The 12,188-nt window shown below is 45.7% G+C and overlaps 3 protein-coding genes across 3 annotated transcripts; all 3 read left to right on the top strand.

Moving 5' to 3' along the window:
* Nucleotides 1-154: 154 nt before the first annotated feature.
* TSTA_030540 (MHYT domain signaling protein, putative) lies at nucleotides 155-3,201 on the top strand (the record flags this gene model as incomplete). The annotated part of the gene is made up of 4 exons (XM_002480177.1): nucleotides 155-319; nucleotides 493-993; nucleotides 1,056-1,241; nucleotides 1,302-3,201. 4 exons carry the CDS (start codon nucleotides 155-157, stop codon nucleotides 3,042-3,044), a joined length of 2,595 nt encoding a protein of 864 aa, XP_002480222.1. The 3' UTR covers nucleotides 3,045-3,201.
* A 1,692-nt stretch (nucleotides 3,202-4,893) lies between these two features.
* TSTA_030530 (uncharacterized protein) lies at nucleotides 4,894-6,983 on the top strand. Its single transcript, XM_002480176.1, has 2 exons — nucleotides 4,894-6,275; nucleotides 6,331-6,983. Exons 1-2 carry the CDS (start codon nucleotides 4,955-4,957, stop codon nucleotides 6,606-6,608), a joined length of 1,599 nt encoding a protein of 532 aa, XP_002480221.1. The 5' UTR covers nucleotides 4,894-4,954; the 3' UTR covers nucleotides 6,609-6,983.
* Nucleotides 6,984-9,725: 2,742 nt separating this feature from the next.
* Nucleotides 9,726-12,145, top strand: TSTA_030520 (uncharacterized protein; the record flags this gene model as incomplete). The annotated part of the gene is made up of 2 exons (XM_002480175.1): nucleotides 9,726-10,036; nucleotides 10,102-12,145. The coding sequence occupies exons 1-2, from the start codon at nucleotides 9,777-9,779 to the stop codon at nucleotides 12,143-12,145; spliced, it is 2,304 nt and encodes a 767-aa protein (XP_002480220.1). The 5' UTR covers nucleotides 9,726-9,776.
* Between the last annotated feature and the right edge of the window lie 43 nt (nucleotides 12,146-12,188).

Below are 12,188 nucleotides of genomic sequence, written 5' to 3'. Positions count from 1 at the left end.
AGTTCTCGACGTGCTTTATATCTCGACATCATGCCTTCCTCGGGGATATAGCAACTCTCTTCTCCTATACGGATGCTTTTATCGATTTCCCAACTACCGAGCTTCCCACCTGCCTACCTAGCAGGCAAGTAGGCAAACAGGTAAGTAGAATACAATGGCTGTGCCTACGCAGCAAATGCTTGACGGCCGGGTGCCGATGTCAGTCAGTTATGATGGCGGTTACATTGCTCTCTCGTACATCGTCAGTGTCATGGGTTCAACTACTTGTTTGGAATTGCTGCATCGTCGTTCCTCACGATCTGGGTTGCTCAATTGGTTCGTATGAAGTCTATTCTGTTCGTCTCTTTTATCTAATGAGTTTTTATCTAGGTATCTACTACTTGCTTCATCTCTTTCCATGGGTGGAATTGGCATTTATAGTATGCACTTTGTGAGTCATCGCTGTCTAGCATGAAACTTCCATTCCAGTCAGCCTAACATAGCCTGGAATAGATCGGGAACAGAGCAATCGTTCTTGGTGACGGCAGCAATGCAGAACAAATATCATATAACATTCAGTTCACAATCGTCTCCCTGGTGTTACCGGTATTAGTGCTATCGACCGCTTTCTACGCCATCTCCTTCGAAGAAAAACCCTCGGTAATACGGCTTTTAATAGGAGGTTTTCTTACCGGTGCCGCAATATGCGCTATGCACTATTTAGGCCAGCTCGGTATCTCGAATTATCACTGCTCATACAGGCCAGCCTATGTAGTTGGTGCTGCTCTTATTGCAACTGTATCAGCTAGCATTGCCCTGAGTGTATTCTTCAGATGGAAAGCTGCCTGGACAAATAGCTGGTGGCGACGACTCGTTTGTGCAGCGCTGTTAGCCGGTGCTGTCTCAGGGATGCATTGGACAGCTGCTGTAGGTACCTATTATAATCGTATCCCAGGGTTTTTGGGTGTTGGGCAGCTGTCACGAAGTCAGACGGTCATTATCTGTGCCGCGTTGGTAGGCCTTCAAATCCTCTAGAGACGTTTTCATGATACGTATCGCTGACTAGGTGCATCCAGTCTTTCGCGGCCTGTATCATTCTTTCGATTTGTGCAATCATCGCTGGAGGTCGCCGACATCAATCTACGACTCGGTCACGCCAGCTAGTCCTGTCCTGCGCATTCTTTGATCCTGCCGGGCGTGTCATGGTGTCACCAGCAGCCCTTCTTCCGACACGAAAAATCGTGGATCGCTATATAAACAAGGTATGTCGGTTTCAACATGTGTGGATTCGCTTCGGATGACTGACCAAGGGGCACATGTAGTCCATGAAAGACGACGACTTCAGCCGTGCACATCCTGCCTTTTTATGGGCATTCCGAGCATCTCATAATTGGGCTTTGGTTAAAGGTATCATCCCATCGATGAAAAACACTCTACAAAGCAACGAGCTAGAAATCAAACGACTTATGAGTCAACGCGGCATGGTCACCGAATCAGACCAAGATACAGAATTCAACTTCGACACTATTTTCAAACATTTCTTTTGTATATCAGCCCAGAATCTTGCGGATGAGTTGCGTCTGCCCCTTTCGGGTCTTGGAGAGCTTTACCACCAAGTATTATCGACAGTGACTCAAGTATCAAGGTTCGAGATGGGATCCAGAAAATTACCCAGACTAGGTAAGGGGCAACTTATGTTCACTGTACGCCAGTTGGATGGACATGAGGCAGCACGGTTTATGGCAAATGGATATCGTTTCGCTCCCATTGAGCGAGTTACTGGCATCTTGTCTCGTCGTATACATTTGTCACCAACAGATCTCACTATTCATTTACATAAAATGCGTGATTATGCCAGCAGTGATAAAGGTTATTCGCCGGGCGTTCACCTTGTTGCCTTTGGCTTACGTCCCACAATCCGTGAACATTTCGAGGTACTTACTCGGGCTGGGGGGGGCATGCCATTGCCTAGTTCAACACTACCAGTCTCTTCTCTTAAGAAAAGTGATCTGGAACTGCTCAATTCTATGGACGGAGGTGGATTCACGGCATGCCTGAAACAGCTCCTTGCTCTAAGAGGAACTACCGGAGGTAGCAGTGGCAGCGTTAGCAGCGTCGATACTCTTTCAACGATGTCAGAAGAATCATTTGCGACGCATTTGTATAGGGCCATGCTTGAGTTAATGACCATTCTGCCTGAAAACATTGCATCAGCCGCGAGGTTTTCCGCAAAGCCTCTTCTTGCACCATGTCATCGACAATCGCCGTCTGATCCGGAGCAATGTGTACTGATTTGTTTCCGGGTGGTATCTGCTTTGGACACTCGGTTATCCGACACAAATCTCACATTCACCCCGCTAAGGCTTTTCAGAGTGCAAGAGCAAGTTAATGACAAAATAAGCGAGCGTGAACGGTTCATTCGTGAATTAAATGCGGAGTTTGCATCTTATTCAGCACAATCAACAGCAAACCATAAACAGGAAGAGCCTCTAGCGCAACCTTTACGAAAAGTCATAATGTTTCCAAATAGGATATGGAGCCGAATTCAATCAGGGGTGCTCAATCAGAAGATCCAAAAACCTGGTCACCTCCAGCATGCTATATCTCAAGAATCACTGGTTCGTGTTCAACAGCAACAGTTGGAAAAGAGTAAATCGATCTTTTCGTCTGTTCCAAAATCGCCGTTGCTAGGCGGTAATCCACCAACAAGGAATGCTCTCAATCCATTCATCAATGAAATTCTTGTGAGCAAAGAAGTGACAGTGGATGTGGCACGATTAGACGATGTTGAATTAACAGATATATCGATAAAACGAAGATCATCTCCAGAACAACCAAATACGTCAGCGCAACAGAGCAATGATGCAATCAGCGACTATCAAGTTGATGGAGATGTCAGTTATTCGACAGCCTCACTGGCTAATACGGAGAGGAAAACGGTTATTGAAGGTGGTCTTTCCAGATTTGGCGCAACTTATGTTGATGAGTTGTATGGCTTGTGCTTAGGCAGGGAAGTGAGAATGAAACCCGGGTTTTATAATTCCGATAGCACTGGAGAGAGATGACCTCCTGTGTGTTTACAGAGGTCGCTGGGATGCTGTCCAGAATCTAGGGTTATGTGTATACGGCGTCTGGACTGGATCTTTGGCAATGAACTTTTGAATCTGTACACATAGTGTAAGATTTCATGTGCTTCAGGCGTATAATTTTAGAAACCCAACATCTGTACCAAATAACTTGAGTCATCAGTGAAGGGTATACCTGCCGATCAACCAACACTTAACCTGTTGGAGGGCCCCAAGTGGTAACGTCGAAAGTAGTCAGCTTAGCTATGAAGTATGAAGCAGCTAGCATGTCGCATTATCCAACCTTGGAAATATTGACACGATCATCAATATCCCATGACGCCTCTAAATGTCAAACGAACAAATAGTCGTAGTCTCCAGAGTTTGCAAGGTCAGACATTCAGTCTGTCTCCAATGGTTGAAGTAATGCTTGTCTGATCCTTTTCCGACTTAGGGCTATTTGCCTTGCTCTGCTTGAAGCCACTCTTTGTTTTCAACTCCTCGAATGAAATTATGCATACTCACTTTGTACTGGTCCTCCGGGCGAGCTATAACGTAGAGAACAATATAACCAACCGGCTTTCGGAAAATGACTGAAGAGTCAACCTTAGCCCTAAGATCGTCGGTTTGTTTGCGGCAGTACGGAAGCGGCCGGCTGCAGTTTCATTATACAAAAACTAGTGCGCCCCCAAATCAACATGCGATCGCCATAAGAAAAGTGGGAGGGGCAAGAGTTAGGTCCTTAGGCATGATCCAGCCCCTTTTTAATGATGAGGGAATCGAAAATACATACCACCTTACTAGCGCGTAAGTAACTTGTATCCAGGCAAGTCTTCATGAATAACATATCTGCCAGCAGGCAAGCATGGCTATGTGTAATAAGGCAGTCCCTGAACTTTGCGTGTGGTGCATTGTGCTGATTAGCTCGATCCGAAGTAATTACTCCGTGCAGAATAATGTTACCGAAGGAAAAGAAGGAGAAATTTTGGACGGTAATACGTAATACCGAAGTACTTACATCTGGTAACAATACCGGCTAATAAGGTTAAGTGGGGCCTAACCGAAAACGGAGAAGATCTAACCGTATGGCCCCACTACATCACGAGCACTTACACCGTGCCAAGTCGAGCCATGCCTGATTAGATCTAAAATATCTTGATATAAGTATTTTTATTGGTTCGAGCTCGCCCCATTTTGAGGCAACAAATCTCGCCGTGTTGGAAGCTAGCCCATATCCGGCATGGCGTGTTGTATTTATTGAGTAAAATACAGCTTCGTAATTGGCTGTGTTCCATTGAAATTTTCTATGCGGCTTAGCTGGTCGGGTGTCACCAGCGTCCGAACGTTGACTTCTCTGTGCTTTTACGCGAGCGGAAGATTCGAGGAGGCGCCAAAACAAAAATGCATCTTACCCTTCCCTACCATCTGCCGCCTCTGATCCCGGAAAGTAACCAGTTGAAACAACGCCAGATTCTCTGTTATCTCTTCATCCTATCAGTGCGAATCGTCAGTGTCTTGATAGCGTGACTCCAAAAGCATCATAAACGTCCAGATCGGAAGGGCTGGATTGCGGGTCGGCCAGCGCTGAATCAAATTTCACTGCACTAGTAGTAAGCATTGATTACCTGAAATCATACTAGTCAGAAACAAAACAAACATAGTTGGACTAACTTCCATCTTCTCCTTTTCTCTTTAGTTCTTCAACGAACGTTCAGAGTCTTCACTGTACATACTGGGAAGCAATCGTGCTATCGCCACTCTTTTCCTACCCACCGCTTGCTCTGTCCTCTGGTCCTTTTACGACTCTTTTTCATCGGCAACTCTCTGGAAATCTGATCGGGGACAAAGACAGAGCGAGAGCATCCAGCAAAGAAAGAGGGGGAGAATAGGAAGAACAAAACTTCTCAGAGATGAACCACAAATATTCAATACCCGGCTGGGCATATTCCAGGCAATTACCTTTCCAGTGGCGTCTCGGGCGACTGGCATATTTCGCAGCTGTTACAGTTGTCGCTCTTTTCGTTTTCTCTCTTGCCTATGTCTATGCTGAAGAGCCGCCTTTCTGGAAACCCGGGCCAGCTCACCCGCCTTTTGACGATATCGATACCGGTAGTACGCACATTATAGTTTCACCAGGCTCTCGCGTCGAAACAGACCAACCCGACCTACCTCCGCTTCCAACACTTCCCCCGCTACCCAGACCTCCGTTGGGTGCAGCGCCAGGATCAACGCCCGCTCATAATGCGACTTCATTTGCAGATGACATCGCCTCCGCTGTTTCAAGTCTGCAGAAGCCTGAAGGTCTCAGGGTCGTTGGCGTGATTTTCTACGGACGACGCGATCGTTCGTCTATCCTAGAATGCTATCTGCGCCAGAATCTGGTTTCTAGTGGTGGCTGGTTGGACGAGGTTATTTGGGCGGCCAATACTGATAATAAACAAGATTTAGCCTGGCTCGATCGAGTAGCAGATGCTTCAGGAGGGGACTACAAGGTCGTCCATATGGAAGAGAAAGGATATGGCAACGTTTATGAGGCCTCTTTCAAGGAAAGAAGGACGATTTACGTCAAGATTGATGACGATGTCGTCTTCATCGATCCTCAGGCGATCCCCAAAGCCGTCACTACATTGATCAACAACCCGAATGCGCTCATGATCTCCGCAAATGTTATCAATAGTCCTGCGCTAGGCTGGTGGCATTATCATTCAGACGCTGCGCGATCATACAAACCGGAACTGGAACCGAATGAGACCGCACTAGCCACACGCGGAAATGGAGCATGGAAGACATCTGAGTTACCCACTTGGACCGGTGAACACGATCTTGATTTTACACGCTTCGAGAACTTCACGGACTATTTCGATGTCGACACACCTGAAGACATTCCCAAACATCGCTGGTTACCCACACGAAATGAGACGGATATGTACACCTCGAGTATCGCCGCGACAAATGCAGAGGGTGGTCCTCATCTTACACATTGGGAGATAGGTGCTCAGAATCACTATTCTTTCTTTGAGCACCTTGAAAACAATGAATTGGGCAAGTACTTCTTGTCCAAGGACTATGGCAAGGGCACGATCTGGCATATGCGCGGCTATCGCTTGAGTATCAACTTCATTGTCATGCATGGATCAGACGTGCTCGACTATATAGATCTCATTACCGGTCACCCACAAGGCGATGATGAGCATCAGTTGACCGTTGAGATGCCACGGCTGCTCCATCGACGTGAGTCTTTCACGTTTATCTTTGATGACCTGATATCATGCTAACATAAACACAGCCGTCCTTGTGGAATCTCAATCTATCGTCTCGCACTTCTCATATGGACCTCAACGCTATCTTGAGAAGACCGACATCATGGAACGATACTTCAATTACGCGAATGACAATGTTTGCCCTCAACAGAGTCTCATCGATCCAATGAACCCGAACAAGACATGGAAATCGCCATCAAATCCTGCATCCACTCCGCAATCATCTCCTGCCCCAAAGGAGCCCATCTCTTCCCGATTCTTCGTCAGGAAAAGCAGAGACGGGCTGACGCAGCTCTTCGAGTAATCTTCTCCTCGCCTCATATTATGTGACTTATTTACTTCGGTTATCGGCGTTTTCGGAACATTAATGATCACAAGATCGGTTTCCAGCGGAGTACAAGGGTGTATTCTGTACTTACTTTTCCGGATTTATTATACTTCTTCTTTCGATATATACGCATATACTACTCTGGGGAGCGGCGCGATTCATTTTCTTTCTTTTTTTGTTCATGTCTCACGGGTCAGCATATCATACTTTTCACACGGTATACAATACCTCTTTTTCTTATATCTATAATTATTTTTCATGTATATATGCCAAACAGGGCACTTGATCTGCGGTTTGCCTTATATTCGAATTCTACATGTTGTATGAGACTACTTATGTAAATGTTGACAATGCATGGATGACATACTTAATCACTTCAGCTGAATTTCCTCTTACATAGAACTCGGATGTCGTCTAGCTATGTGTCGGGCTTGTCATTTCGTATTGAAGAGTCGCGTAGCTGCATGGACCCCTTGGAATAGAATACCATGATCGACATTCTTCCACGCTCCTTCCCTTACAGGACAGAAGAAACACATTCCTCGCAGGCACGGATTACCTCATTCTCACAGTCAACGTATAGAATTGTCGTTGATTTAAGCTCGATCTAATCTTGGATTTGCAGATCTCAGATCCTCGATAAAGTTCAAGAGTATATTCAGACTTCATGTACTCATCCATGGGTATACCCTCTCTAGATCCACAGGATCATATCAACCTGTTCCGCTGTTGTAATTATTCTTCAGGCATGGCTTCGCAATCCAAGTTTGTATCCTGCTTTTGCCACGATGAAAAGTCCGCCCAGGACGCACACCAAGGTAATAATAGTCAACAAGTGTACCGTGCATGCAATCGTGATCACTGCATCTTCCCAGATAGAGGAAGAGCGACTGCTTGAAAGTACCTCGAGGTTAGCCTCTTCCCCCTCAACTTGTAATGGCTCATGGATTGTGTATTCATCGGTAAGTTTGCCGGAATGCTCATGGTGCACGTTTCCGTCGTTCCTAGTTACATTACACTTTGCCTTGTCGACAGTGTTATCAGATGCTGGTCTGCTTGCCTCTGCTTCGCGGATCATGTACGGCGGGGGAGCACTGACTTTATGGATGGGAGGCGTATACTTTGGCAATGGCTCTGGAGAAGCGATCGTTCGATTTTTGGAGTGACGAGGGGGGTCAGGACTTTTCATGAGCCATTCACGGACCTTGGCATTGGAGTCGGAACGAGGTATACAGAAAGTGACCATGCTTGATAGCTTCGAAGACACTTGTAGACTCTTTGGGGGATCGAGTCAATTGTTTTGTCAAAAGAGGAGGCTTGTCGCGTTTTGTTTTTGAGGGGTAGTTTAGAAAACAGAGCCTATAAAGTTGAGTTGAGGCGAAGACCAAAACAGAAGATTTATTTGATGGCTGGTAGAACGAATCCAGTACAGTCGAATCTGGTTTTTAATGAGAGAAAGGCCTCTGCATGTGTATACTAATCTCACCTTTGATTACTTTAATATGGAATGAAGAGCACCTTATGTATTAATAGTAAAAAAGATAAATATATTGGAATACTCTTCCACCCCTAAATGATTTACTTCTAGATATATTGACTTGGGTAGTGAGAGGCCTCTAGTTCATTATAGTTAGGTTCTACTGTATATTCACTGGAAATAGCTGACTCATTTGACATGGTCTGAGAAATGTAAGTACGGTAGAGACAAGGGTTTACTTAACGAAAAAGATGTTGTCAAGACTTCTTGATCTCTTAATCTGTAGTCTTTCAACTAAAGACTATTATTACATTGTTCACATTCATGGTTCTTCACTTAGCTTGTAATAGACAGGGCATGTATTGCATCAGATCATCCCCCATACATATGAGCAGTTACTTACTGTGATTCACAAGACTCAAAAGGCTCCATCTCCATCTCATGACTGATTATTCTGCATGATGTTGTGGTTTTTCAGCCTCCATCTCACTCCTAATATCATCATTGTCCTCCACCAGACTGTTCACAAGACTTTCAAGTATGCGTCTAAAACACCACCACAGCTCCCATAGCCCAAGAGCCCAGGGTAAAATAAAGAGGATGAGCAAGAAACCAAATCCGAGGAATCCTAGCAACGTGCCTGCTAGTAAGACACAAACCACGATGCTGATTGCATGACTGCGTATCGTGCTGTACTGGGTCTCGAGATCATTGAGTACAGCAAGGAAGTATGCATTGAGTGTCATAAGACTAGCCAAAACCGCGTCGTTGGTTGTCTCTTGGGACTGCTGGTGATGGCAGTTCTCGCAGACTATTGACGGCATTGTTGGCTGCTTGCGGTGGTTGAAGATACGGCGTAGGTCTTTGATAGGAACCAAGCTCCAGTTAACCATTTCTCTCGAGGTTGATGAGCAACGATGTACGGCTGTCCTCTTGTGATCTGCTTTCTTAGCTTAACGGGGTCAACTATCTGACGACAGTGGTCAACGTACCTTTTCGAGAATAGCCCAGTTTTCGATGAATGTCAGGTGTTTTTTTTTGGGCTCAAAATTTCGATGACCTTAGAAATTATAGATGCTTAGTAAGGTAAAAGTAAGGAGAAAAACTTGTATGTGATACCATGCGCTGGGAAAGGAGAGAAAGAAAGGCCCCAGATAAAATGAGAAATATGGTGAACACTCACAAGCGTTTGCTCCCTGTACTCATCACTGCAGTCTCCATATTGCACAACCACCCACACTTTATTTCCCATCCATCAATACTTGAGAACCAATTTTTTCAAATGACTTGAAATAAGGCTTTTCCCCATGGCGTCTTGTATCTCACGATGACCCTGGCAAAAGGCATCTCCTAGCCATGTTTTTTTCCCTTCTCATTTTCAGCTCAACATATTTATCACCATAATCGATAAATCCTTTATTATGAGGCTGTAGAACTCTCAGAATGCTGGATAGGTAGACCAGAAGAATGCTGAACTCAATTAGTAATCAAGGATCTCAGCCTCACAAGACGGAGATAATCCTCAATCCAATGGAGATAAGCACGACTTGGATGACAATCAGTTCGTAACGAGACAAACTCCGAAGTAGTAAACCCCACTAATTCAAGTCAGTTACTTTACGACGTTCATCTTCATCTTCATCCACTTTCCCAGCATACACGATATCATGCCTGCAACATTCGTGGTACTCTCACCCAACCATGCCTCGGGCCAACGAAAACAGACCAGAGGGAGGTCATTCAAGCTTTCAAGGGTGGCTTCACCGAACCGTCAAAAACGCATTCAAGTGACGAGAGCCTGCGACTGGTGTAGGGTACACAGGATCAAGTGCGATAACAATTATCCATGCCAGAACTGTCATAGCAGACAGGGCCACTGTAGCAGACGCGAGCGGAGTAAGACGAGAACACTTCCCAGTGCCGTCAGGTTAGTTGTCCCTGTTCAAATACTTCGATAGGACGCCCTGAAGCTGATTTGAGATCACCATAAAGAGAAATCGAAAAATTGGAAGAACGCATTCGACAACTGGAAGAGCAGCTTCAAAATCCTACTAAACCCGTTAATGATGGATCACTGGTTCCAGCTTTCCTTCCGTCAGAGCAACGCGGTTCTAAACTTCGTGAAGGTGTATATTCCGCTGGAGTGCAATGCGCGCAACGTAGACAGTGGTATGGCTTGCTATCCAATTTCTATTATATCAGTCGGCTAAGATCACATCTCACTATTGCACTCCAACAACCCCAATCTGATTGTAACATGCAGCCCAAGTCTGCTAGTCAGGTTTTTGTCAGCCCAACTTCATCCAAATCAGCAGACTCGAGCCTAGCGGAAACCGCACTATCCGCAGACCTCGGAGAATCTGGAAGCTATTTGACTCCAACGCAGGAAGACTATTTTCTAAGTCTTTTCTGGGAATCATACCATTGCACCTTTCAGATTCTGGATGAAGGGGAGTTCCGGGAGCATTACCGGTCATTATGGGAGACATCATCCCCGACAAGAAAGTCGTCAGCCTTGGTCGATATTATCCTTGCCATATGCATGCAATATGGACTTGCATTTCTTCCTCGAGAGGACTCCAACTCGGAACCCAAGGCCATGGTGGATGGAAATGATGCGACCATTGCTGGTAGGTGGTACTACCATCGATCACAGATGCTTCTGAACTCTCAATTGGAGAACCCAACAATTATGACGGTACAATGTCAGATCCTTACTGTCAAGTATTTATGCAATGCCTCCTATCAGAACATGGCCTATAGTGGCTTGGCTACTGCTGTTCGGACGGCACATTTGCTTGGTATGCATCTTGAGCCCCCAGCAGATATGCCGCGAGAGCAAAGAGAGTTGCGCAGGCGAGTGTGGTGGACTCTCTATTGTATGGAGTGTAAAACATGTATGAAGCTGGATCGTCCATGGAGCGCTCCGTTCTCGTTGATCACTTGTCAACTGCCAGCTGATGATCGCCAATTGGCCCTGATCTCCGGGTCCAACTTTGCCTCCTATGGAGAGAATCTGACCTGGTTGACATATACCCAGCAAATAACCAAGATGATGCTTGCTGTCAGGACCGTTTTTGTTGCGTTCGCTGACAAGTGTGGAGATGTTGTAGCGAGCAACTCCGGAAGAGGCATCTACACCGATCCTCAAACCCTCGAAGATTGTGCTATTTTCCTGGGTTCAAAGATGGAAGTGGTCCGAAGCTGGGAAAGTCAAGTGCCAGCTGGAATGAAGACTAAGAGAAAGAATGATGGCGTAGCTCTTTCAACCGATCGCACGATGCTCGATATCGAACTATATGCGCCCCTTTGGCTTCAGCGACAGCGTCTCATGCTTGAGCTTCTCTATCATAATCTTCTCATGAACCTTCACCGACCGTTTATATGTTTCCCGTCAACTCTTGCTACCGAAAACGACAGTTCTACCCCATTGGTGTCGCCTTCACAGTCCGTCTTCTCCAATGCAACTCCAATGACTGAAAGCCATACAAGATTGTGCATTGAGCATGCCATCACTATTACACGTATAATGCACCAGGTTCTCACTGGCTCTGATATCCTCAGCGGGATGCACGAAGCCTTTCATTTCCAGTGGAATGCGACTGTTTCGCTTATCGGCTTCATCCTGGCATTTCCACTATCGCCATTGATCCCCGAGGCTCGCGAGAATATCAAAAATGCAATCACCGTGTTTGAGACTTTTGGGAGACACTTTGCAGTAGGAGCAAGTGCTGCGAATGTGACTTGGAATCTTGTGGCAAAGGCTGACTATCTTACTGAGCGTTTCCATGCTCAATTAGCAAGCCTGGAATTACAGTCGTCGAACACTCCGGACCTACTTCATTCATACCTCGGAACATTGACCGTCGACAACATGAATTTGGCTGGCCAGTCTCTGGATTTCATGGAACTAATGAACTTTCCAATGTCTGGAACGACAGATCTGGGATTCTCGCTTGATCCATTTGCTAGTTCCGAGCAGTTCTTTTCAGGTTCTATAAACCCAGATGATGCATGGGTGCCTAATCAAAGTTGATACTAGCTGGATTTTTTTTTTTTTTTCAATCTCGTTCGTGTTT

The sequence above is a fragment of the Talaromyces stipitatus genome, genomic scaffold, assembly GCF_000003125.1.
Source record: "Talaromyces stipitatus ATCC 10500 scf_1105507295541 genomic scaffold, whole genome shotgun sequence".
In the NCBI taxonomy this organism is placed as follows: Eukaryota; Fungi; Ascomycota; class Eurotiomycetes; order Eurotiales; family Trichocomaceae; genus Talaromyces; species Talaromyces stipitatus.
Note: the sequence above shows the minus strand (reverse complement) of the source record. Positions and strands in the feature narration are given on the sequence as shown.